At 48.5% G+C, this 26019-nt stretch overlaps 4 protein-coding genes across 7 annotated transcripts; 2 read left to right on the top strand and 2 right to left on the bottom strand.

Annotated features, from left to right (window-relative positions):
• Positions 1–425: 425 nt before the first annotated feature.
• On the bottom strand, positions 426–4233 carry BOLA2B (bolA family member 2B). The gene is made up of 3 exons (XM_080976407.1): positions 4084–4233; positions 3251–3348; positions 426–715 (listed from the first exon to the last, which is right to left on the bottom strand). The coding sequence occupies exons 1-3, from the start codon at positions 4156–4158 to the stop codon at positions 613–615; spliced, it is 276 nt and encodes a 91-aa protein (XP_080832533.1). The 5' UTR covers positions 4159–4233; the 3' UTR covers positions 426–612.
• A 723-nt stretch (positions 4234–4956) lies between these two features.
• SLX1A (SLX1 homolog A, structure-specific endonuclease subunit) lies at positions 4957–8934 on the top strand. The gene is made up of 7 exons (XM_080976406.1): positions 4957–5402; positions 5479–5687; positions 6145–6196; positions 6323–6643; positions 7777–7910; positions 8053–8140; positions 8631–8934. Exons 2-7 carry the CDS (start codon positions 5515–5517, stop codon positions 8658–8660), a joined length of 798 nt encoding a protein of 265 aa, XP_080832532.1. The 5' UTR covers positions 4957–5402; positions 5479–5514; the 3' UTR covers positions 8661–8934.
• Positions 8935–9916: 982 nt separating this feature from the next.
• LOC308460263 (zinc finger and SCAN domain-containing protein 12-like) lies at positions 9917–18755 on the bottom strand. 2 transcript variants are annotated; one of them, XM_080976389.1, is made up of 5 exons: positions 18631–18755; positions 16005–16917; positions 14176–14293; positions 13475–13952; positions 9917–11565 (listed from the first exon to the last, which is right to left on the bottom strand). In XM_080976389.1, exons 2-5 carry the CDS (start codon positions 16794–16796, stop codon positions 11550–11552), a joined length of 1404 nt encoding a protein of 467 aa, XP_080832515.1. In that variant the 5' UTR covers positions 16797–16917; positions 18631–18755; the 3' UTR covers positions 9917–11549. The 2 variants fall into 2 exon arrangements, with proteins under 2 accessions (XP_080832515.1, XP_080832514.1); XM_080976388.1 differs by having other exon boundaries at positions 16005–16960; positions 18631–18708.
• Positions 18756–18880: 125 nt separating this feature from the next.
• Positions 18881–26016, top strand: TACO1 (translational activator of cytochrome c oxidase I). 3 transcript variants are annotated; one of them, XM_080976403.1, is made up of 6 exons: positions 18881–19026; positions 21602–21859; positions 22604–22710; positions 23049–23179; positions 24681–24858; positions 24956–26016. In XM_080976403.1, the coding sequence occupies exons 2-6, from the start codon at positions 21643–21645 to the stop codon at positions 25154–25156; spliced, it is 834 nt and encodes a 277-aa protein (XP_080832529.1). In that variant the 5' UTR covers positions 18881–19026; positions 21602–21642; the 3' UTR covers positions 25157–26016. The 3 variants fall into 3 exon arrangements, with proteins under 3 accessions (XP_080832529.1, XP_080832530.1, XP_080832531.1); XM_080976404.1 differs by lacking the exon at positions 18881–19026 and adding an exon at positions 20398–20520; XM_080976405.1 differs by lacking the exon at positions 18881–19026 and adding an exon at positions 20568–21043.
• The last annotated feature ends 3 nt before the right edge of the window (positions 26017–26019 follow it).

The raw sequence follows: 26019 nt of genomic DNA, 5'->3' as shown, positions 1-26019 counted from the left end.
TTTAACAATCAATGGCAGGTGGGTGGGAGAGAAAGAGAAGAGATCAAGCAATGATCTCCTGCCAACAAAAACAAAGTGTTAGTTTGCACACTTACTAAAAAATGTAGCTGGAACCTTTTCACCCACAGATAAAGGAAAAAATTACTTGTGCCCCATTCCCTTTGCCACCCCCTAAAAATCTGAAACACGCAGAATAGGAAGGTATTGTCAAAGCAGGAGTGGAAAACCTATGAGCCTCCATGTTGCTGAACTCCAACTCCCATCAGCTCTTGCCAGGATGTCCAATGGCCAGGGATGATGGGATTTGTAATCCAGCAACACCTGGAGGGTCACACGTTCCCTATCCTTGTTTAGAGAATTTGGCTTCAGAGATGCTCAGAGCAGAGTCCGACAGGTAGGAATGATTAATATAACACACAAGGAAACTGGTTTTACATTTTATTTTCTGCTACATGCTCTTCCAAGTCCTCCTAGTATTCCCACTGGAGAGACCAGGGTGGGTCCCACACCTGCATATGTTTGCTCCACAGCTGCCTCTCCCATTCCCTTGGGGGTTTGTTTTGGTCTCTGGGCTGCCGCCGCCTTCTTTCCCAGGGCAGAGGAGCTCCTCTCTCACTTAGCTTCTTGTTCTTTCGCCCACTGCTCTGGCGTTAGCGTTCTCTGCTCAAAGGCGTGAATGTGCTTCAACTCCTCCACTAAGACTTCATTGACCAGCCTAGGGAAGGTGGGGAGAGGAGATGGAAATAGGCAAAAATCCAAGGGCATTCTTGCTTCTAGACTGCATCTTAGTCATGTAAGTTTTTAAATTACCACTCTGGCCATTTTTAGCTACCAGCAACAACTTCTAACGCACACAATCAAACCAATTAATTCAAGAAGTCAATGGTGTGGTGTGGAAACTGTTTCACCACTCTTCTCTGTGAAAATTTTTGACATTTCCAAAAATGAATGGCTGCAGATGTGATTAGTAATGTGGGGAATCCGTACAATACCAGTCAAATTGGTTGGCTTCAAAGTCGTAATTAACTTTTTCATACCACTATACAATGAAACATCTGTATCTAATACGCAGCACTTTGGGCTGTTAGTATGTTAGTTTTCAGTGCCTTCATTTCCCCCATCCCTAAAATTTAAACAATGTAAGGGAAGTCTATGCTATTGAATTGTTATGTCTGAACATTTGCAAGTACTCCAATAAATAAAATTTCCAAGTAAAGCTTTCAGTCTGTTTGAATAGAACATTCAAGCAACACTGGGGGGTGGGGGGTGGGGATCAATAATACATACAATCATTGAAGTGCTTTTGGAAGAGAAAAATATACCACATGTAAGCCTAACATGACATGCATATTTAGTTTTGTTTATTAAATACAGTGGTGCCTCGCAAGACGAAATTAATTCGTTCCGCAAGTCTCTTCGTCTTGCGAGTTTTTCGTCTTGCGATGCACGGTTTCCCATAGGAATGCATTGAAAATCAATTAATGCGTTCCTAGGGAAACCGCCTTCAGACCAGGTCCGGGGACAGTCTGTCCCCCGACATCTTCTGAAGGCTGGGGGGGGGGGACAAGGGCTTTTCTTCCCACCCCCAGCATTTTAAAAAACCCCGGGACAGCGGAGGACTTCTCCCCTGTCCGGGGCGATTTAAAAGCCCCTGGGAAGGCAGGCAGGGGGGACAAAGACTTTCGCCCCCCGCCCGCCTTCAGAAGGTGTTCCCGCCCCCGCCCCGCTTCGGAGCAGCGTTCCGAAGCGGGGCGGCTGGGGCAGGTGTTCCCGCCCCCCGCCCCGCTTCGGAACAGCTGGGGCAGGTGTTCCCGCCCCCCGCCCCGCTTCGGAGCACCGGGAGAAGCGATCTCCCCGCAGCCCCTTGCTTCAAAAGAGGTCCGGGGGCAGCGGGGAAGAAGCGCTGCACTTCCCGCTGCCCCCGGACCTCTTTTGAAGCAAGGGGCTGCGGGGAGATCGCTTCTCCCCGCAAACCCTTTCTTCAAAAGAGGTCCGGGGGCAGCGCGAAGCGCTTCCCGCTGCCCCCGGACCTCTTTTGAAGAAAGGGGCTGCAGGGAGATTGCTTCTCCCCGCAGCCCCTTGCTTCAAAAGAGGTCCGGGGGCAGCGGGAAGCGCTTCCCGCTGTCCCCGGACCTGGGGCTGCAGGGAGAAGATCGCTTCTCCCCGCCGCCCCTTGCTTCAAAAGAGAAGACCCGCTGTCCCCGGGGCAAGCTTCGTTTTGCGAAGCAAGCCCATAGGGAAATTCGTCTTGCGAGGCAACTCCAAAACGAAAAAACCTTTCGTTTTGCGAGTTTTTCGTCTCGCGAGGCGTTCGTCTTGCGGGGTACCACTGTACAACTCAAATGGCTAACTCCAGATAAGAGCCCCCTCTACTTAAGGCATTTTATTGATTCCAAGTTTTCCAGAAAATAATCACTGACCATGTTTTTATGGACAAAGTTTGTAAAACATTTCCTGAGTCTTGCATATTTATAAAGTGCTATTTGGTTTAACGTAATTAAACCTTAGGCAGCTCTGATTTAGCCACTTTGATCACATTAATGAAAAATCAGAAAATCAATTTAATAAATTTCAAGGATACGGAAAATGTCAGTGAGTGTGTTTTTGAGATATACACAATTCATTGTGAACGGATTGGAATTTTGTTACAAGTGCAGTGTGTTAAGTGATGTAGGCAAGGGTGTAATGAGCCCGGTGTAAGAGCTAAGAGTGTTGGACTAGGACAGTGATGGCCAAACTTGGCCCTCCAGTTGTTTTGGGACTACAATTCCCATCATCCCTGACCACTAGTTCTGTTAGCTAGGGATGATGGGAGTTGTAGTCAAAAACAGCTGGAGGGCCAAGTTTGGCCATCACTGTACTAGGAGAAGACCCAGATTCAAAAATCTGCTGTGCCATGAAGCTCACGGAATGACCTTGGGCCAGTCACTCTCAGCCTAACCCTCCTTCACATGGTGGTTGTGAAAGTAAAATCAGGCAAGGGGCATGTGATCCACCTTGAGGTCCCTGTAGCAAAGGTGGGATAGAAATGTAAGTAAATGCAAGAATGAAACAATCATGGAAGGGAGAAGTTGCTGGGTAAGGAACGGCACATGAAGCTGTAGCACTGACAAGAGCGGGTGAGATACAAAGAATACTTTATTTGGGAGTATTTTGACTTAAGAATCTGAGTCTTTAAAGAGACACTGCCAACCAGTGAGAGGAGAAGAGAGGCCCCCTAGCTATGCTAACTCATCCTCTTCCTACTTACCGATGCCGCTGCAACAGGGCTTTTCCTCGGAATCGTGGGGAAACTACCAGGACTTTGAAGCTTGTGGCACAGCGTCCAGGGGTTGTGTCTTCCACTTCCTTGTGTAATGGGATGAGGAAAAGGTTGATTGATACAGAGTTTAGAAGAGGAGTCAATGCAAGCCACCCCTCCCCTTGCAAATTCATTTCAGGGTGAGGTACCTGCGTGTCGTGAAAATACAAAGCAAGCCAAGTACCAAGGTGTGTGCATAATGCGTACCAAGGTGTGCAACAGAAACAGTGACCGTCCACTCCTTACTAAGAAGGGTACACCCACTTCTCTTAATCTTACTACAGAACCACCCAAAGTTGGTCAAGGGTGCAATCCTAGGTACACTTATAGAAAGCAAACCCCAGCAAGCTCAGTGGAAAGCACTTAGGAATAGCAGACAATGCTTATGACAATGCTAAAAGGTGTCCCACAGGTCCTAGAATATAGGTAATAGTCGTTCTGGTTTGATCTCATTTTAGACAAAATTTAATATCTATCAGATGCATTACTTATCTCTCTCCTTGCACTCCTCCCAATATTTTAATTGCCAAGATTTGCAGCTGACAGCTAACTAGTGTGAGGCTATATTTCTGTGCACACTTTCCTCGGAGTAAGCTCACTAAACACAGCAGCCCTCCCTTCTGGGCAAACCCGGACCAGGCTGGCGCTGGGAGAGAATAAAGTGCGTCCAGGAGCCACGCAGGGAAAGGAGATAGACTGGCTCTTCCAACAAAGGAAGCGGCGGCTTCTTTTTCAGAGAAAGAGGGGCGGGTCAAAGGTCCCTGGGGGGCTGCCTCGCTTACCACATGCTCGGCCTCGAGCCCCTGGAGCAGCCGCTCCCGCAAGGCCTCCACGCTGAGAGCGCCAGACGCCTCCATCCTGCCCAGGGAAGCGCCTGAGATGAAAGAGAACCCCCAAACGCCCCACTTCCGCCTATGGCTTACGTCACATCCGCCCCTGGTCTCTTCTAACCAATCACATCGACCTAAAGTCGTGCGTGCCTGCATCACTTCCGCGTAATTTATCTTACCGTAGAGAAAGAAAAAATTAGAGCTGCTCCACCGCCGCAGTCTTTGGGGGGGGGGAATTGAATTAACTTTGAATGCAAAGTATATATCGATATTATTATCACCTTACAAAAAAGAAGAAATGAGGAATAGAGTGACATCACCCTGAGCCTATCGCAGGCTTAGGCTGCAATCCTATGCCTGTGACTCAGACGCATTGAACTAATTGGGGCTTGCTTCTATGTAGATGTGCAGAGAAATGAACTAGAGACATATAAAACCGCCTCCATGTTTGACACCGCTTCGTTAAAATATTCAGAAACGTTTATCTGAGTGTTTGTTTGTTTTTTGGTAATTGTTGCAAGCCATTTTCTCAAATGTAAACAAAGATATATCTTAGTGCAACCCTGTTAAACAGCTTAAAGATGAAAATGAAGAAAAACTACGTTACGAAAAAGCGCCTTTAGGTAGAATTATGGACTTTAAAAAAATGTTTTCGGCTACTCTTTGACACTAGTTCCGATTAGAGCTCTTAAAGATTTTCTTAATAAGTCTATGCTCCCTGCACACCCCGTGACGTCACCCGCTCCTCTCGCGGGAGGTTGCCCACGTGGGCGGGGCATGTCTTCGCCGCAGCCAATAGAATGCAAAAGAAACGGTTAGCCGGAGCTAAGGTGGAAGGTTGACGGGTAGCAAGCGGACCGAGTTGGGGACAGAAAAGTGGTGTGCGGGGCATGATGGGAAACTGCGGATGGGCTCAGGCGGAGCATGATGGGAAAGGGAGGGGCCTCTGTTTGAAAGGCGCAGGGCATGATGGGAAATGCGAAAGCAAGAGCTATATTCCGGTAGTGCTGTATGGCAGGCAGAGGTTCAATAGGTGCAGCTCTCCCCTCTATGGCAATAAAGAACCCTCGCTGGGCCGCTCTTCCTCCAAGAACTGTGTTGACAAGCAGCAGCCCAACATGTCCAAGTCTCCCCTCCATGGAGAGGCAGTGATGCTGGATTTCTGCCCTGCACGCATCTCTTGAAAAGGAGCCCTGCCAGGAGAAGAGGCGGCAGCCCTATGCTGAGCGGCGTGGAAAACGGGAAGGCGTCGGAGCAAAGGAAGGGCTGAGGTGAGAGAGGAACAACAGGTACCGCTAGAAGAGAGCGGGACTCTTCGCCTAACGCTTGCTTTCTCCTTCCTTGTAGGTCTCCTTGGACGTGCCTGAGCCCTCGGCGGTCGCCATGGTGGTGGAAGTGTGCAACTTCTTTGGGGTCTACCTTCTGTACTGCACCAACCCTCGTTACCATGGCCGAGTCTACGTCGGCTTCACTGTCAATCCCGAGCGACGCATCAATCAGCACAACGGCGGGAAGCGACGCGGTGGGGCTTGGAAGACGAGCGGCCGTGGTCCTTGGTAATGCATAGCAGCCGTATTATTCCCATAGCTGTCAACTTTTCCCTTTTCTTGCGATGAATCCTATTTGGAATAAGGGAATGTCCCTTAAAAACAGGGGAAAGTTGACAGCTATGGTTATTCCAAGTCAGACCTTTGGCCTATTCAGCTCAGTAGTTGTCGACCACTGACTGGCCGCACCTCTCCAGGGTTTATACTTAGTGAATGGAGGGGGGCTTTCCCTGGCCAGCCTTAACTCGACATATCAGAAATTGAACTTGGGATTTTCTGCCTGTAAAGCACATATTCTATTACTGAGCTGTGACTTTCAAATTTTCCTTTTCTGTCTATGTCTTCCATCTAAGTATGCCCAATTTCTAGGCCAACCATTCTGAGGAGACTTCAGGGCATACTGCGAACTAGACTTTCTAGGCTGTGCATGCTGGGAAATCAAATTTTCCTTCCTTTCTCCTTGCAGGGACATGGTGCTGATCATCCACGGTTTCCCTTCTGATGTGGCTGCTCTGCGGGTAAGGCCCTTCTCAATTTCCGCTCACCTTCCTTTTCCTTTTTAGCAGTGGGGTTCCTTTCCCCACAACTGCTAGTCCCCCACAAACCTAAGCAATCTCCTTTGATTTCCTCTCTCTTCCACACAGTTTGAGTGGGCTTGGCAGCATCCGCACTCCTCCCGCCGCCTCACTCACGTGACCCGCCGCACTTCGCGGGAGCGTCAGTTTGACTTCCACCTGCGTGTCTTAGCCCACATGCTCCAAACTGCTCCTTGGTGTCGTCTGCCCCTCACCATTCGCTGGCTCAAGCAGGAATATTGCAGGGACTTCCCTGCAGGCCTGGAACCTCCGCTACACATGCCGGTGGCTTTTGGGCAGGTCCGAGCTGTCAAGACCAAGGGGGTGAAACCTTCAGAGGTGACTGTGGCTACTCCAAAACGCTGCAGCATCTGTCTGAAAAAATTCCAGGTAATGCTGGGTCTAGGATATTTGGTATCCTACCCACCTATCTTCATGGACTGGCTGGATGCAGAGGAGTGGCATTAGCTGGGGAAGGGAAGAAGGCTCAGAGCCCGGGGAGTGGTGGTGCAATGACTGTGAGTGGTCAGAGGGATAAGAGGGAACAGACTGGGAGATGTCGGAACCTGAAGAGGGAACAAGGCTTGGTGAGCAGGAAGAGGCTGTGGCAGAGAGCAGTCCAGACGCAAAAGCAGAGAGGAGGCAGAGTGGTGGGGAGGCTGCTGAAGAAGCCAGGGAGTCTCCCCCTTTCTTCTGGTCTCCCAGAACATGGAGATGAATGAAGAGGGTGGAGCAAAGAGAGACAAGACCAAGGAGCCTCAGGTTCCTGGGGAAGGACCTGCGGTCAAAGCCTTAAAGAGTGGTGGGGAGGCAGGGACCTTCAGTCCTCACAATTGCCTCCTTGAGGCAAGACCTACTGGGAAGAGTTGCTGTGATCACTAGGCCTGCATTGTTTTGGTTTTTTTTTGATAAAGAGTTAACTTCATTAACACCAGATGTTCTATTGCTGGCCCGCCCCTGACTCCATCTCCTGACACCTGTCAAAGTTGGGCCGCAGGGGTAGGGGAACAGAGAAAGATCAGGGCTGAAAAGGTTCCCCGCCTCTCCTTTAGCAGGAGAATGGATTGGAGTGAGTGGGGCAGGGAAGGAGGGCTGGAAGCTGGCATTCCTGGATGGTTTGAGAGGTGAGATCTATGGAATGAGTGTCCGTTGCCAGACTTTTGAAATAATCTGGGGGAGATTTGAATTTGGGGCAATAGGAACTTGGAAGTCTGTCGGAGAATGCAAAAGCCCTACTAGATTAAGCCAAAGGTCCAGTCCTGTTCTCACAGTGGCCAACCAGATGCCTCTGGGAAGCCAAAAAGCAGGGCCTGAGCGTAGCAGCACTACTCTCCTCCCTGGTGATTCCCTGCAGGTAATACCCAGAGGCACCCTGCCTCTGACAGTAGGGGGGGAAACAGCCATTGCTGTGCGCCTTTGTGAGACAGGAATCGGTGCTGTTTCCTCCTGTGTCTGTTATTGGAGTAGGGATTAAGCTAGAAGGAGTTGAAGACTGTGTTTTGGATTTCTTTTTCCCCCTGCAGGATGGTGACAATGACATCCCCTTGCACTGCTTCCACCCTGGCTGCACCATGGCTGCTCATATGACTTGTTTGTCTCGGGCTTTTCTAGCGAAAGAGCCGCTTCACTTCCTGCCAATCGAAGGGCAGTGCCCGGGGTAAGCAACTCCTCTTGCGCACCGGCAGAATTAAAAGAGGTTGGAGCAAGCTGACAGAATTTGAAATGCTGGCACTGAGCCTGCCCTATCCTGCTCCAGCTACCACACTGAGAAAATCCTGCTTTCTCCCCCTTTCCCCCAGCTGCAAGAATCTTGTGCTCTGGGGGGACCTGGTTCGTCACCATAAAGGCTGTTACGGCAACCTAGAAGCTGATCCCACCTCCTCCCAGGTAAAGGCCTCTAGGTACTATTTCTATATTCGACTAGTTTGTGCTGGAAACTATATTGTGTTCAAGCAGATAGATTAGGGTTGCCATATTTCAAACAGTTAAAAATCTGGACATTTTAAAGTGTCTGCTATTTTTAAGGAAAATCTCCAAGAACGACACTGCTGACGTGGGTCGCCATATGTCCAGATTTTACCAGGCAGTTTAGCGATTTCCCCCCAGACACTGCTTCCGACTGCAGTATTCCGGTTATGTCCCGGAAATTCCAGCTATATGGAAACCCTAAGATAGATGTACAAGCCCATCCCTGTCCCCTATAAGCCTTTCTCCTCCAACCAGCTCCCTTTCCTTCCAATCAAGTCAATCTCCTGCCTATGCTACTTAAATTCTCCCTTTTTATTTGGTCACATCACCTCTGGCATAAGCCCCACCTGTTCCACTCCGCTATGTTGTTCCTTGCACGTTAATCCATTTCCTTCCTTTTATGCTGCAGGAGCACTGGACTAATGAGCTGCAGCTGTGAAGGAGGAGGCCTGTGCTTTTGCAAAAGCTGTCCATGGCTGACCTTTCGTCCTTTAGGGCAGCGGAAGAGTGCCCAGGAATTCCGACACTTTGTGTGACCCTTCTGAAAATCCCAGCATGCCCTATTCCTCTGCCCTGAATCAGCTCCTGTGTTTGCTTCTTCCCCGGCTGGAGCTGGGCTCTTTTAAGCTTCCAGCCCCAGAATCATGCAACTGACAAGTGAAATAATTAATTCTCCTAAGTGAAATGATTAAATAAAAGTACTGAAGGATTCAGCAGGATGTCTATGAAATAAGAAAAGCAGGGGTGGGAGAAATCAAGACTTGCAAGATGAATGGAAAGCTCCTGTCCTCCAGGATTTTCTGGCTGGGAACCACGGAGAGTGGATGTTCCAGTGCTCTGGGACAATGGTGGGAATTCTGCCACTGGCATTCAAAACATTGAAAGGGCAGAGCAGAGCAAATTGGGGCCAGAAGAGCAAGAAAAAGCACCCGAAGAACCGTAGTGGAGGGGAGCCTGTGGCCTTTCGCGTGTTGCTGGAATACAGCTCCCACCATCTCTGCCCTTTGGCCATGCTGGCTGGGGCTGATGGCCAACGGAGTCCAACAACAGGCTCACAACTACTGCCCTGGAATGTGGTCAAAATTAGGACAATTTTATATCATGCCTATTGCACTGGCTGCTCATACAGAACAAGGAAATGGCATGTTTCTTGACCATTCATAAAATACAGTAGGTTCTTAAGGCAATAGTTGTACTTCATATTTGCATGAGTTTTTTCCTCTCTTTAAAGCACTTACAATTCCTCCCCTTAGGCTAGTATTATCCCTATACTGCAAAGGAGAGGACTCAGTGAATAGTGGCACGCCTAAAGCCACTAAGTGAATGAAATGAAAGTTCAGCCAGAGACTTCTCATGTCGAGGGTATATTTACTAATTCTTGAAAGCTGCTTTATAGAGGCCCAGTTCACATGTTAATGCTAAGCCAAACCAGGGCTTAGCCCCAGCAGTTGGCATGACCAGGGAGGAGAGCTGTGGCTTTGGTCTGGACATCTATGTGTTTGCATGTCTGCACTAAGTCATGGGCTTTGTGTTTTCAGAACAAGTAGGTCTTCCATTAAAATGTGATCTTCTCCCAGTTCTCGATCTTAAAGAGACTAAAATAAAGCCCATATGGGGAACCAAGAGCATATACAAATGAGCCCCCCAACAAACTTAAAAACCCTTAATTACCCATAATGACCATGTGAACAGATCTGCAAATGCTTAAGCCTGCGTCTATTTTGTGCTTTTTTAAACAAAAGATCCAAGATTGCACTTAGGAAAGCTCAGTTTCTCCCCCGCCGTAAACAACATATTAAAAAATAATAATCTGTGTGCTTCTGCTCTGCTCTTTTAGGAATCGCAACCATTGATAGAACAGGACTATGAGAGCCTTGAATAGCAAGAGGCATCCTGCTTAGGGAACAACAGCAACTGTTGCCAGGTTTTATTAGAACCGATGTCTTGGTTTTTTAATGTTTGAATTTTTTTTGTAAGTGGTTTTTGTACCACATTTTGGGAAACTGGGGAATAAATTATTAAATAAATAGAAGCGCTGTTGATTTTCCATTTCTAGAGAGTTAAAAGTTAAAATATACCACCGACAGCCAAGTCAGTTACACCGTGCATTACTCAACCTGTAGGGGCACAATCACTATCCTGCAATAAGTAGTAAGCTGTGCCAAGGAATCACAGCAGGGCCCTGTAAAGCGTTCAGCAACAAGAGCCATTGCCCAGAATGGGAGGCTGGGACATTTCCTATTTCCCCATCCAGCCCTCCCTTTCCAACCTGGGCTGCCAAATTTTCAACCAGCCGCTGCACTTATAAGCCTTTAACAGCAGCATGATGTGTAGATATTCACAACTGGTAGTGTTATCCCCATGCTGAGAAACTGGTTGATTTTATGCACGTAGAGCCACTAATAAAGGCAGAAGAGCACATTTGGCCGGTGCTTTTCTTGGTCAGTTGGCAATCCTATTTCCAGCTCAAGGCCTGGAGTTTATACACGAGTTAGGCTGTACCCTATTTCCCCCCCCCCCCCGGGCTCCATTGCAGGCATCATTTTTGTGAGTCCAGCATGCTCCTCTGCTCCTGGAGCATATTTTGCCTTTTAAATGCTTAAGAACAAAACAAGCGCCTACTAAATCAGGCCAACGACCAATCTCTCATCCTGTTCTCACAGTGGCCACCCAGATGCACGTGGGAAACCTGCAAAAGCACTCTTCCCTTCTGTGCCTTCCAGCTTTGGGCTGTTGCCACGATGCAAACGGTCAGTTTCAGGCATGGGTACAGCAAAGTGCTGAAAGTGTACTTCTGACTTGCCAAAGCTTGCTTGGATACAAAAACGTTGAGTGAGACGCTCAAAATTTGCAGTCCTCCCAGTGGCACCTGCTGGCTTGCGCTCAGAATCCTGCCCATGTCCTGATACATATTCTACCTCCAGCTCCAGCAAGTGATCCCATGATAACGTTAAATAAATAGATGAAACCTGACCCAGGGCTGCCTTTCTGGATCCGAATGACAATGGATAGTTTTCCTTTCTCTTAAGATGCTCCCCCAGTTTCACGACTTTGCCAAATGACAGAACAGATAGTACAGACCCTTCTCCCCCACCCCTCCCCACCCCCTGGAAGCTGCTTGCCCTCAGACATCCTTTGATCATCAGATTCGAGATGCACACAAGCAACAAAAGCTCTAGAAGCCACCCCTCTGCCAACAGCATAGCCTGCCTTCTGAGCCTCCCAGCGCAAACACCCGGCTGCAGCCTCTTCGCCTCTGGATACAGGAGTAAATTCCTTTGCTCTCTGCTCAAATCTGTCGCACCAACAGGAGACAGCAGGAACTTCGTCAAGACCTTCCTTGGCTGCAACAAAAGGAGAAGGTGTGTTATCTTAAGAAACCAGAAATTCAGCCCTTGTTTTCTTGTCAATTTGGTTCATAATGACAGCCAATGCAGTGTGGTGGTTGGGGTCAGACTAGGACCTGAGAGACCAGGGTTCAAATCCCCACTCAGCCATGAAGCTCCCTGGGTGACCTTGGGCCAGTCACTTACTCAGCCCATATAACAACCATTTATTTATACCCCGCCCATTTGGCTGGGTCTCCCCAGCCACCCTGGGCGGCTTCCAACAAAGTATTAAAATACAGTGGTCTGTTAAACATTAAAAGCTTCCCTAAACAGGTCTGCCTTCAGATGTCTTCTAAAAGTCTGGTATTTGTTCTTCTCTTTGACATCTGGGGGGGAGGGCATTCCACAGGGCGGGGGCCACTACCAAGAAGGCCCTCTGCCTGGTTCCCTGTAACTTGGCTTCTTGCAGCGAGGGAACCACCAGAAGGCCCTCGGCGCTGGACCTCAGTGTCCGGGCAGAACGATGGGGGTGGAGATGCTCCTTCATGTATACTGGACCGAGGCCGTTTAGGGCCTAACCTACCTCGCAAGGTTGTTGTGAGGAAAAAATGGAGATGGGGAGGGCTATGTATTTCCCATTGAGCTCCTTGGAGGAAAGGTGGGATAAATACATAGAAGCATAGAATTGAAAGGGACCACAAGGGTCAAGCCTGCAATGCAGGAATCTTTTGCCCAACGTGGGACCCGAACCCACAACCCTGAGATAAAGAGCCTCATGCTCTACCGACTGAGCTATCCCTAATTCAGGCTGAGTTTGAACGCAGAAATTATGGAACCGATGCTCCTGGGTTGCACCACTTCAGAATACAAAGGGAGGGGTGGCTTGCTTGAATGTTCGCCCACATGTAAACAAGCACATACACACAGCTGAACATAGGCTCTATCTGCACTATCAATTGAAAGCAGTATCATGCCAGTAAAGTAACATGGCTTGCCCAAATGAAACCTGGGAACTGTAGTTTTTAAAAGGGTTTTCTTAGAGTTGTTAGATGAGGCCTGCTCCTCTCACGGGACTACAATTCCCAACACTCCCTGGGAAGAGGAAGCAACTGTTACGCCACTCTGGGAATTGCAGCTCTGTGAGGGGAACAGGGGTCGCCTAACAACCAACAGTCAAAACAGGTTTCTCAGTCCACCCTCTTCATGCGGCTCAGGACCACAATGCCTCAAGGACTGCCTCTCTCCATATGATCCTACTAGGACCCTGAAATCATCTTCTGAGGCCCTTTTTCGTGTATCTCCTCCATAAAAGTCTGGAGGGTGGCAACATGAGAACCGGTCTTTTCTGCAGTGGCCCCACATTTGTGCGATGCTTTCACCAGGGAGGTTCGGCTGGTGCCTTCATTATACAGTGGTACCTCGGGTTAAGAACTTAATTCGTTCTGGAGGTCCGTTCTTAACCTGAAACTGTTCTTAACCTGAAGCACCACTTTAGCTAATGGGGCCTCCCACTGCCGCCGCACCACCGCTGCCACACGATTTCTGTTCTCATCCTGAAGCAAAGTTCTTAACTTGAGGTACTATTTCTGGGTTAGCGGAGTCTGTAACGTGAAGCATCTGTAACCCGAGGTACCACCGTACACCTTTAGGTGCCAGGCAAAAACATTCCTCTTCCACCAGGTCTTTGGCTGATTGACATCAATGCCTTTGGCATTGTGGGTGGGGGGGATTATTGGGCTGTTGTATTTTGTGTTTTTTATATTGTACTTTTATGTTGTGAACTGCCCTGTGATCTACAGATAAAGGGTGGTATAAAAACAACAACAAATGCTTCCTTTCTACTGGCACACCCCCCACCCTCACAAGATGCGGCTAATGGGCAAGCCAGAGTCGGCAGAGGAGAGGAACGGAAGGCAGCTCCTACCACGAATGGCGCCTCTGGTGGTTCACGACGTGCGACCTCCGCGTGAATCTCTTCCCGCAGTAAGCGCACTGGTGGGGCTTCTCCCCCGAGTGGACGAGGAGGTGCTTCGTGAGGGTCGTGTTCCTGTTGAAGCTGTTCCCGCATTCCGGGCACTGGTAGGGCTTCTCGCCCGTGTGGATCCTCTCGTGCCGAATGAGGTCCCACCTCTTGCGGAACCTCTTCCCGCACTCCTTGCACAGGTGGCGCTTTGCTTCCGGGTCGGCGAGGACTCCTCTGAGCCCCCTGTCCTTGATGACCCGGACCGAAAGGCAGCCCCCCTTCTGCTGCAGCCCCACGCCGCGCTCGCTCCCGTGCGGCCTTCTAGGGTCTCCTCTGGGGAAAACAGCCTCCCCGAATCCTCCCGGAGCTCTCCTTCCCGGCTCCTCCACTGCAGGCTGGTGTAGCTCCTTGGCCACAGTTCTGCTTGCAAAGTAGCTTTCTGTTGGGAGAAAAGAGAGAGGGGCGTTTGGGTTGGAGGCACCAAGATGCCATGCTCTGTATGCCGGCAATCGTGGGCTCAGTCCTGGGCATCTCCGGTAACAAGAAAGGAGGGCAAGCAGAGCTCCTGGGAACTGCAATTTGTTAAAGGGCGCTGTATCGCAGAAACCTAACCCTACAAAAATGGAAAAGCCATCCTTCTGCAACTTCCCTGTTGCAATTACCTTGCAAGCTGTTATCCTCGTCAGCTGGTTTGGTTTCCCTGCGAAGATGTCTCTGTGTCGAGTCCGACAGGTCTACAATGGGGGAGTTTACAATAACCATCTCAATCGGCACCGTTATCTGAAAGGAACAGAACGGGAAACGGTTGAATTTAGGTTGCGCAGAACAAGAAGCCCCGGCAATAACGGACTGGCATTACAAGCTACAAGAATTTGCTGAAATGCCACAGTTAACAAATACCCTAAGAGGCAATTCAAAACAGAAATTTATGGAAAAGTGGGATAGATATAAAACATATGTTCAAAAATACAGTAAAGGTTCACTATCTATGCTGGCATTTGATTGACGTTGGAGTGAGACTGAGTTGAGAAATAAGACTAAGAGCACATATTGACATAGGAATGTATTAGATAATATGTAAAGAAATATATAATAATAAGAGTACATTCATTTGTAAAAAAGGAATATACAACGGGAAAGACAGGAAGTCTAGTGTGTTGGTATGTATATGATTTTTGGAAATTTTTTTTTGTTTTTTTCTTTGTTCTTTCTTTTTTTGTTTGTTTCATTTTCTTTTTAGGTATATAAAATCTGTATATAATTTTTGTATACATGTTGGAAATTATATTATAGTAAGTCCTGTAATGTAATATGACAATGTTTACCGATGAAATATAAGAATGTTAATAAATAAATAAAATGGGGGGGGGGCGAAATTAGATTGTGCAGAAACTGATGCCGTGTGGCACCCATAGAAGCTCAGTTTCTGTATTCAACAAGTCAGGTTTCCAGCCATTATGGGTGCACAAAGATAAGTTTCAATTGTGTGGGTTTGAAATGAAATGTTTTGCCAGAAGAAAAATGAAAGTGTGGTCAAGACTCCCCGTGGCCAAGTGACGAGATTCCCCATACAAATGTTGACAGTGACCGCAATGTATGGTTCTGGGAGAAAGGAAGGATATATAATAACAATAACAATAATATAATACCATCTGAAGGATGTGAATAGATAAGTGCTAGCAGCCAGGGTGCATACAGATTACACAGAGCTTTCTCAATCAGAGCAGAAACACAGCCTTGTAGGAATGAAACCAGAAAAGAACTGCCGTCTCTGTGCCTCAAGAGGCTGGCAGCGTGTGATGCAATCACCACAGCTAGTATACGTTGACAAGCCCCCCCCCCCCGCCCCAATTCTGTGGTGAGCAATAACCTTCCCACTTTCAGATGAAACCACAGCCCACTTTGTGTTGGCCACATGGGGCTACAACGGATTTTTAATTGGTCTCCTGTGCATCCAACACATACAATCTACGCTGCTTTTAGAGGCAAAATTTTCAATATCTGCTGTTACTCGATAGTTTGTAGGTACTTTTCCCCCAGTACATATACAGTGGAACCTCAGTTGTTGAATGCTTTGGAAGTCTAATGTTTCAGCTTTCGAAGGCCGACAACCCGAAAGTGAATGCTTTTGTTTCCGAATGCACCTCAGAAGTCAAACGGCTTTCAAGGGGCGTTTTTCCATTTTCTCCAATGGATTTTGCTGACAGCCCATTGCGCCTCAGTTGTCGAACGTTTCGGAAGTCAAACAGTCTTCCAGAACGGATTATGGACAACTGAGGTTCCACTGTATTCAGGGAAAGATGGAATCTGCCAGGACAGTTCTCAAGATGACTTGCACCCTTGCGTCAATTTTTCACACTGTTCTTGCTGATTATACCCCTAGCGATATGTCCCCACCCTTTCTGCTAGACAGAATTCAATTTCCTGTTTGCAAACCCATGAAACCCTCTCAGCACCCCCAGAAAAGACCAGGGCCAATTATGTCCCATACCTGTTGGGCCCATCTCTCAGTCTCCTGCTGCTCCTGCAAAAACTCCTCAGCCAGAGCCACGGCCCGGTCGCAGGTCTCAGGCCCACGTTCCCTGATCCAGTCTTGCATTTCCTGCGGCAGGATGACAAGGAACTGCTCCAAGATCAGCAGGTCCAAGATCTGCTCCTTGGTCTGGCTCTCGGGCCTCAGCCAACGGTGGCAAAGCTCCTGGAGCTGCTGGCACGTTCCTCGTGGCCCCTCGGCATCCTGGTAACAGAAGTGCCGAAAGCCTTGGCGATGGGCCTCTGTGGCCATGTAGCTGTCCAGCCTCAAAATGGCCACCTTCACCTTCCCATAGTCGCCTTTGTCTTTCGCATCCAAACCAAAATAGGCCTGCTGGGCTTGGCCACTGAGGACGGGCACAAGCCGAGTTACCCACTCCTCTCTAGGCCACTGAGAAGCATCGGCCACTCGCTCAAAGGTGGCCAGGTAGGCCTCAGTGTTGCCCCCCTGGGACAGAGGAGGCAACTGTGGGTTGTCCCGCACTGAGGCCGCCACTGGAGTGGGCACCACCTCCAACACCCGCTGCCATTGGCAATCCCAGCTCTGAGGCGGCTCCTCTGCCAGCTCCTTCTTCACCTTGGGCACAGATGCTCCTCTTGCTAGCTCCTCGGCAGCGCCACAAGGGCTTATGCTGGGGAATTTACCATTTCCTTCTGGTGAAGCGCTCGCTGCTTGGCTCTGAGCCTCCATTTTGACTCGAACCGGCAATGGGAGTCCCAGGTCTGCCATTTCTCCTTGGGGAGCCGCCATTTTGGGAGTGGGTGTTGAAGTCTGGCTTCTTTGCTTCTCAAGGGACTGATGCAGCCACCGCTTTCTCTCGGTTTCAGTTTCTCACGCTGAGGAGAAAGGCCTCTCAATCTCTTGACTTGGCCTGTGGTTAGAATAATCTGTGGTAAGGCAGTGAAGGCATTGTCCTGTCATGAAAAATGGAACACTCTTAGCCCAGGACTGCTCATCTGAAGATTGTTCCATTTTTATTCTCCCCCTGCCTAATATTCCAGTCCCCAGGTGCACAATGAAGGGGAGGGGACCACAATCCCTGGCATGGAGATACAGTGATGACTGATAATAACACAAGATCCCTCAGAGAAAGTAAAATACAAGTTGATAACCCTGTTTGCCCTTCCAACAACACTTGCTAGTTAATATATATGGTGGTCAGCCATCTTGGCCTCTGGTGCAGACACAATCACTGTCCATGTACTGTCACTTGATAAGAGCATTTAAATGAGATGGAAGCCATATAGAAGAATGCTTTATGCTTTTATGTGCTTAGTCCAGTGTGGTGTAGTGGCTGGAGTGTCTGACTAGGACTTCGGAGGCCAGAGTTCAAATCCTCTCACTCAGTCATGAAGCTCACTGGGTGACCTTGAGCCAGTCAGTGCCTCTCAGCCTAACCCGCCTCACAGGGGAGACTGAGGAAGGGAAGAACCATGTATGCCACCATGTACAGATCCTTGGAGAAAAAGGCAGGATATAAATACAATAAATAAAATAAATAATAGCTACTACCAAGTTGCACTTAGTCACAGACTCAAGACTGATGAAGTGGGCCTAACTATTTTATCTTTTGCTTTCAATGCAGCCAGGTGGAAGGGCTGTTTGTTGATTGATTGATTTTGATTATCTATAAACCGATAAACATGCAAAATTCTATAGTGGTAGGGAACAAGAAAATGAAAAAAGAAGTGAAAATGGATAAACACTTCTACAGAAAAGAAAGAAAAGTCAGATCCGACATAATGTATACAATGTTGGGATGCTGTTCTGAGAGGAGCTGGAATTGGATAAGAACACAAGAAGGGCCTTCCTGGATCAGGCCAATGTCCCATCTAGTTCTGCATCCTGTTCCCACAGTGGCCAACCTGGTGATAGGTCCACCTCCCAACCCCGTGGGTCAAGGCACTGCTGCCTCACCTTTTTCTCTAAGGCAGTCAGGGCCTGACCCACATATGCAGGAGGACTGTACCACTTCAATCTTTGGTACCCGAGTGGGGACTCATACGTTCCGCTGTCCCGTTATGTCAGAAACTTCCTACAGTAAAAAAAACCTAGTACAACCGAGACAGAGTGAGCTAGGCTAAAAACAAACAAACGAAGATGCTTCGATTTCTTGATCTGCAGGGAGCAGGTGCCCTTGACTCAACGTGCAAGTTTAAAAAAAGGGCACGCTCCACCGACAGTCCTTCGTAGTACAGCGAAATCTCGACGGACCGTGCCAGGAAACGATCCCACCTCATTCTGCTGTGTGCGTGTGTGCGTGCATACTGTCTATATATATGTATATCTACGTGTGTGTGCGCGCGCGCGCCTATGAGCATATATAGCTATAGGTATACACTCCAAGCTGGATCTACGAAAAGGGAGTGTACAAACGCGTGTCGGGTCATCTTTCAAGACAGCAAGGAAGAGAGTGTATGCGTGCATTTGCAAGGGCAAGCAGGCAGCCCTAGTCCAGGTGTGACCCCAACCCCCCAACCCCCACCGTCCGCTCCCCGCCCCCCCCCGATCCAGGGAGCAGAAAACTCTGGAGCAGAAGGGGGACCACGTGGCCCTCGGAGGGAGGAAATGATTCTCTTCCTACCTTTTGCGTCCCTCCTGGCAGCTTCTCTCCACCCACATCTGGAGGCTCGCACTGCGCAGCCTCTCTGGCTTTGCTGCTGCTGCTGCTCTGACAGGGGCGGGGGCGGGGGCGGCGCGCGAGGGGGACCCAAAGCCACTTTCAGTTCCTTCCCCACTTCGGGCGGAACGGGAAAGTGCCGTAGCATTTTGCATCCCCTTCTTCGGGTGTCTCGGAGCCTCTCTAGGCTCAGGGCTTTTGTGTTTGATTTTTTAACCCTTCGAGTATTTCCGCATACGGCTAATAAGCTTCTGTGCTGAAGTTGACTTGGCTAAGGATAGGCGAGTCGTGTCCGTTTTGGGTACTCTCAGTTTCTCGCTTTCCGTCCTGAAGTTCAGCTCTCCACATTTCCACATGCAGGTTTGTTTGTTTAAAGTCTTTATGAAAATTCATCAGCATTCTTCGGGTGAAATCTTCCTAATAACGCAAGCATTCCTATGCGCAATTTTGCCTCACCTGCACGTTTTGGTAAAGCAATATTCCCAAATGGAATCGTGGAGTTGGAAGGGACCCCGAGGGTCATCTAGTCCAACCCCCTGCAATGCAGGGATCTCAGCTAAAGCATCCATGACATGTGGCCATCCAACCTCTGCTTAAAAACCTCCAAGGAAGGAGAGTCCACCATCTCTCGTGGGAGTCTGTTCCACTGTCAAACAGCTCTTACTGTCAGAAAGCTTTTCTGAATGTTTAGTCCAGGCTTCCTCAACCTTGGCCCTCCAGAAGTTTTTGGCCTACAACTCCCATGATCCCTAGCTAGCAGGACCAGTGGTCAGGGATGCTGGGAATTGTAGTCTCAAAGCATCTGGAGGGTCGAGGTTGAGGAAGCCTGGTTTAGTTGGAATCTCCTTTCTTGCAACTGAAAGCCATTGGTCCAGAGGAGGAGAAAACAAGCATGCTCCCTCCTCCATGTGACAGCCCTTAGGATATCTGAAGATGACTATCATGTATGCTCTCAGTCACCTCTTTTCCAGGCTAAACATACCCAACTCTTTCAAGCGCTCCTCATAAGGCTTAGTTTCCAGACCCTTGACCACCTTGGTTGCCCTCCTCTGCACACGTTCCAGCTTGTCAATATCCTTCTTAAATTGTGGTGCCCAGAATTGGACACAGTATTCCAGATGCAGTCTGACCAAGTCAGAATAGAGTTGTACTACTACTTCGCTTGATCTGGACACCACACTTCTGTATAGTGTATACTCCTGGAATGCATTTTTGTACAGTATGTCATTTTCACAGTTAAATGCATTTTTACTCACAGTTTATCCTAGTTTTTGCATTTCCGTACAGACGCTTGGCTGGATAAATGCACTGCAGAGAAGTCCAAATTTTGAAGAATGGCTGTGTTTTGGTTCATGTATTATTTTTGAAAGTGCAAATTAGCTTGGTTCGTCTTTAAATGTCAACTGAATATCATTTCTCCCTCTTGGGCTTCTTGTCACCAAACCCATAACAATGTGTACTGGTTGTCCCAAACAACTTTCACATTCCACCAGCCCATTTAAGAAATGATACTTGCCAGTAATGGGGACACACACACACACACACACATTTCAGTTTTTTCCAGACTCCCAAGTGCCTTGAGGCCAAACTAGACATGAGATTATTATCCACACCTTTAGACTTTGCATGACTAATTTAAAAATAAATATCTGATAAAGGCACGCCTGAGGGAGGATAGACTCCTAGAGAATCGTAGAGTGTGAAGGGACCATGAGGGTCATCTAGTACAGGAATCGTTTACCCACCATGGGGCTTGGGAGGAAAGAGTTAATTTCAGGTACCGCCTCTCTGTGGGCGGAGCTATTGCAGGAAGAATGCCGGGGAGTTCCATGACGCTGCTGCAGCTATTTCTCTGTAAGTTGGGATCCTCGCGTGGAAGAGGAAATGGTGGGGGGCTTTCTTGGGTTAAATATACAGTACTGTAGTACATGATGGAAGCCAGAACTCCTGGGTTCACCAGCAGTAAATCGCAGATTAGTTCTTATGACACACTAGACTACTAGTCACAATCTAGCTTAGATCCCACTCCTCCTTCTGTCTTTCGGTGCAAATGCTTATGAATTGAATTAATTGCAATCTGCATTTTGTGCCTGCGAGTGTAGAACCAGAGATCGTCGATAATTCCCGATAAAAGATGGATGCGTGTGATTTTTGTGTCTGCCCTTTTCAAGAGGCTCGTAACCTTAACACGTTTAACCTTCTGCACTGGCCACTTTTCGCTGCGGAATTCTGTGAATGTTTACTCCAGTACCCTGTGCTGAACAATCTGGAGGAAAATAAAGTGTGAATAGTGGGGAAAGGAAAGCTAAAAACACTCAATAGGAGAAAGTTATAAACCAGCACTCTTTTGATGGCTTTCCTACATTTTGGACCCCAGGTGCGTTTGCTGAGTTCTGTTGGGAGCCGGTGAACTCTCTGCATACGTCTTGTCGTGTAAAGCCGCTTCTCCTTTTCCATATGACGGAGGTTCTTGCCCCCATCCATAAGGCTGATCTTTGTGTTTTTATTCTCCTTTGAGTAGCTTCCTGTCTCATTAAATCACAGGTGGGGAACCTTTTTCAGATTGAGGGCCACATTTCCTTGTGGGCAGTCTTCTCAGGACCAGAGGCAAAAGGGTGTGGAGCAATGAAAATAAATGGTTCCTTTGTACAACAGGCTTAATAACTTGGCACACACTCACACACCCCTCTCTATCCTGGCCCTGCTCTAGATCCTTAGGGACCAGTTCCCATTTATTTCAAGATTTTCGAGTGGGTTCCAGAATTTACCGTAGCAATTCAGCAATGTTCCAGTAGATTATATTGATGGATTGTGGGTTTTTTTGGATAGGATTCTTATTTACCAGCCTCAAAATGAGCCATTTTCAAAACTGCAATTCCAGTGCTCTGCATTTCCATATCACAACAGTCATTCCCCCCTCCCATTTGTTTCCAAGATTGAACGTCAAGAAGGAACCTCTTCCGTCCCATCCAAGCCATGTCTGTAGGCTCCAGTCTTGTGAGGATGAGTGTCCTCTTCCGGCCACGCCTTCTGATGTTACTGGACCACCCGCATCGCGCTGTCCACGCCTCCTGTGCTGCCTTCGCCGGACACAATAAATGGTCCAAGGTCAAAAACATTAAGGGTCCGAAGGATGAAGCTCGGGCCCGTGTCTTCCAGAAGCTTAGCATGTTGATCCGATTGGCTATAAGAGGTACAGCGGCAGGATTTCTGTTGCTATTCTGCGATGGAAGACGAGATTCCTAGTGCACAGCTAGGCTCCCATGTTTCCACTTGCTGCGTGGCAAGTGTGCCACCAGTCTCTGGCAAGCATGGGCGAAACCCATACTTGCCCACATAATTGGAGCAGCAAATCTGGTCAGTGGCCATCCCCGCAGTTCCTGTTCCACAGCTCCCAAGAATGCACTAGGCTACATTCCCCTCCATTATGCTGAGTTTTCTTTTTCTTTTTTTGATAATTATTTTTATAATTTTTCAGTTACAGTCCAATAATAGCCTCATTATAACAATACCAAATTATAATACCAATCATTCAAATACCGAATTACATAATTTAAGTGGCCGCCCACATGCTAGATTTGATGGTTTGATGATTTTCTTTATTTCTGCATTCCAAAATCTTATTGATTTCAATTACATTCCAGTCAAAATAATAATCCCTTATACAACAGCTGCAATGTTAATAACTTCTATTCGTGTTGACACATTAAATGATTTCTAGAACTACAAGTGAGGCACTCAAACTATATCCTTGTTCTTCCTGTGTGTGGCAATTATTCTGTCCATGGGGTTTCTTCATTACGCTGAATTTTTGATTGTAAACACTTTAAGGCAAAGACCATCTTGTGCTCCCATCATTCTGCGAAGCGAGACAACGCTTTATGATAAACCATTCGTTTAAAGGTAACCTTCTGTCTTCCTGCATTGTCTTTGCCAGAAGGCGGACCCAACCCGGAACTGAACACGAATCTCGCCAATGTTATTGAGCAGTGCCGCAGCAAGAGCATGCCCAAGGCCTCCATCGAAGGAGCACTCACCCGCGGGGTATGTTTCTGAGCTGTTTGGAGCCAGGGTGCAGATGCGGATGCTGCCACCTCTTTTGTGTGAGAGGAGAAAGTTGTGTGTGTGTGTGTGTGTGTGTGTGTCTGGTGGGGTAACAAGGAAATGGTAGTGACTGGAAAGGGGTTGATTGGTCTGTGTCACTCGCCGTCCTTTGTGTCCCCAAGCCACCCTTGCCCAAAACTTAAATTGGTAGTAGTAGTAGTGGAAAACCTTTTGATTCTCCACATGGCGCTGAACTACAACTCCCATCATCTGGGTGTGTGTGTGTCTGTCCCTCAAGATACAACTTACTGTTCTTTTGAACTTTTCTCTTTTGGTAGGAAAAAATCAAATCGTCCTACCTGCTGTATGGGGTGCGAGGCCCTGGCGGCTGCACCCTACTAATTGAGATGCTGACGGACAATACGAAAAGGTCCTTCAATGAAATCCGGCATCTTCTGAACAAACATGGGTTAGTGTGGGGGTGAAGTGGTCAGCTGGGGGTGGGGACCACATCTGGCTTGCATTGGTTGAGAGGGTCTTATTGGGTTGGAGGAGAGGGTTCTGGATTATTTGCTTCCCGATGGTCACAGTGCGGCTTTTCTGGATTCCCTTGGACTGGAGAAGTTCAAGCATTCCCCATCATATGGCGATGGTAGACAGCAGATGTTGGCTGCTCCTTCTCCTCCGTGTTCCCCACCGTCCCACCCTATTACTTGTTGGGGCTGAACCTCCAACGGCTCTTTGACTCAGGCAGATTCCCCATGCATTTCAGTGTTGGAGCTGCAAACATTCAACTCCAATGCTTGTGGGGCTGGGATATCAGGGGCAAGACAGAGGCGGTGGGGACAACACATCCTTGCTCTCCCCACCTCATCTCTACATGATGGGGAACGTGAGGAAGATTCTGTGCCCAGGGCAGCTGTCTACCAGCTCCATCTGGTATGCCGGCTGAGACCCTACCTACCCGCAGACTGTCTTGCCCGAGTGTTGCACGCTCTGGTTATCTTCCGCTTGGATTACTGCAATGCGCTGTACGTGGGGCTACCTTTGAAGGTGACCCGGAAACTGCACCTAATCCAGAATGTGGCAGCTAGACTGGTGACTGGGAGAAGCCCTAAACAGCCTCAACCCAGTATACCTGAAGGAGAGCCTCCACCCACATCGTTCAGCTTGGACACTGAGGTCCAGCTCCGAGGGCCTTCCGGCAGTTCCCTCACTGCAAGATGTGAAGCTGCAGGGAACCAGGCAGAGGGCCTTCTTGGTAGTGGCACCCACCCTGTGGAACGCCCTCCCACCAGATGTCAAGGAAATAAACAACTACAGAAGACATCTGAAGGCAGCCCTGTTTAGGGAAATTTTTAATGTTTGATTTCTGTTGTGCTTTTAATATTCTGTTGGCAACCGCCCAGAGTGGCTGGGGAAACCATGGGTCTCCTCCTGTTGTTGGACCACAACTCTCATCTGTGACCTTTGGCTGGGGCTTATAGGAGCTGGCATTCAGAGTGTGTCAAAATGCCAGCCTTGCCCAACCTGATGCCCTTGAGACATTTTGAACTCCAGTTACCATCTGCTGCCAGCCAGCATGACTGCTTTGGCTGGGGCTTATGGGAGTTGTAGTCCAAAGTACTTGGAAGTCTCTGGGTTGGGGAAGCCTGCAATAAGGGGTGCTTTGGTTGGGGTTTTTTAGTTTCTCTCTGGGAGGAGAGGAATGTACTCTAGTAAGTTGGAGGTGGGACCGTAGGAACCTGATTTCTCTGGGAAGAACGTGGTTAAATAATGTGTGTATGATACAGGACTGAGGCCTGCACGTCAGGCATGAGTTCTACATGCAGCCTCTTAGCAAACCGTATTCCCACACTGCTTCTAGTTTTGAACGTCTTCTTATATTTTTAGATCTTGTGGTTCACTATCACTTAATGTCTGTGCTGGGGGTGGGCGGATTGCTGCCCCCCACTTTGTGTTCCCTGCAGGGGACAACTTGTCGACGGGGCCCAGCATAACTTTGAGAAGAAGGGCGTTGTCACGGTGAGCAGCGAGAACCGGTCCGGCAGCGCCGTCACCTTGGACCAGGCCCTGGAGCTGGCTATCGAGGCTGGAGCGGAAGATGTCCAAGAGGAGGAAGATGAGAACGAGAAGATGCTTCTGAAGGTGAGAGGCAGGTTTCTCATGTAGCTGCACTACCGTGTTTGAGTCTGCAAAGCGTTTGTGGCTGAATGCCTTTCTTCTTTTGCCCCCTTCTGCCCAGTTCGTTTGTGCTGTGCCAACATTGCGCCAGGTCCGTGAAAAGCTCGACTCGCTGGGCCTGTGTTCTGTCTCTGCCGGCCTCGAGTTCATCCCGACCGTCAGCACCCAGTTATCGGACGAGGAGATGGATCAGGCGTCGCGGCTGCTGGAGGCTCTGCGGGACAACCTGGATGTTGTCCGTGTGTACGACAACATCGCATAGATTGATGAGAGCCTCCCTGGAGAACCTCTCTCGGCATCAGTGGGAGCGGCAGAAGACTGCTATAAGCTGTGGCCTGATGTGCACCATGTCAGAAGCCTTGCTGCGAGGTCAAATTTGAGGTGCCTTTTCAGAGCAGTTAAGGTTGGCAGCCAGGAATGAGGGTTACTGTGCTGCTGAGGCTTCCACTTGTCTCCCCTGCTGGACTTTTCTCTCATAGTTAATGGTACCTTACCTGAAGGCAGGCCCACACTGTGAGCAAAATCTAAGGGGCCCTCGAGCAGCTGTGGGTGTCGAGTGAGCACTCTGGCAAGGCTGGATTCTGGCCTTGTTTTGCACACTTCTTCTGCTGGAAAATCCAAGGAGTGTTCACTATAAAAGCCTCCTTCTTGAAGCTGCAACGTTCTCTGGAGTTCCAGTATTGAATCAAGGTCCATGGACTTTTAGTCTTATTGATGACCCAGGAACAGCCAATGAATTGAGGTTATTCATGAGCCAGCAATGGCATAGTGACTGAATGCCTCACTACCTCACCACTTGACTCGATGCCCAAATGATCCAAATGGGATTTTTATGTTTTCTCAGGCATTGTTTGGAGGTGGGTGTGATTGCTGAATAACCCTGCAAGGGCAAAAACCTTTGATAACATTGTCCACTTTAGAGTGGAAGCATGAGGCCGAAAGCAGGCGTCATGTTTTTAAGTGTTGTGGAAGCAGTCTGAAAGCTCACATGTATTTTGCCTTGGAAGACATTTGTTGTCAAGAGGCAGAAACTGGTGTGTTCAACAAGCCACGATTCACGTCTTTATCCTGAGTGTTGCCTGCTGTTTGGAGAGAGCTAATTAAAGTTTTGTGTTTGCTGTAGCC

Source organism: Podarcis pityusensis (genome assembly GCF_964106645.2).
Source record: "Podarcis pityusensis genome assembly, chromosome: 13".
In the NCBI taxonomy this organism is placed as follows: domain Eukaryota; kingdom Metazoa; phylum Chordata; class Lepidosauria; order Squamata; family Lacertidae; genus Podarcis; species Podarcis pityusensis.
Note: the sequence above shows the minus strand (reverse complement) of the source record. Positions and strands in the feature narration are given on the sequence as shown.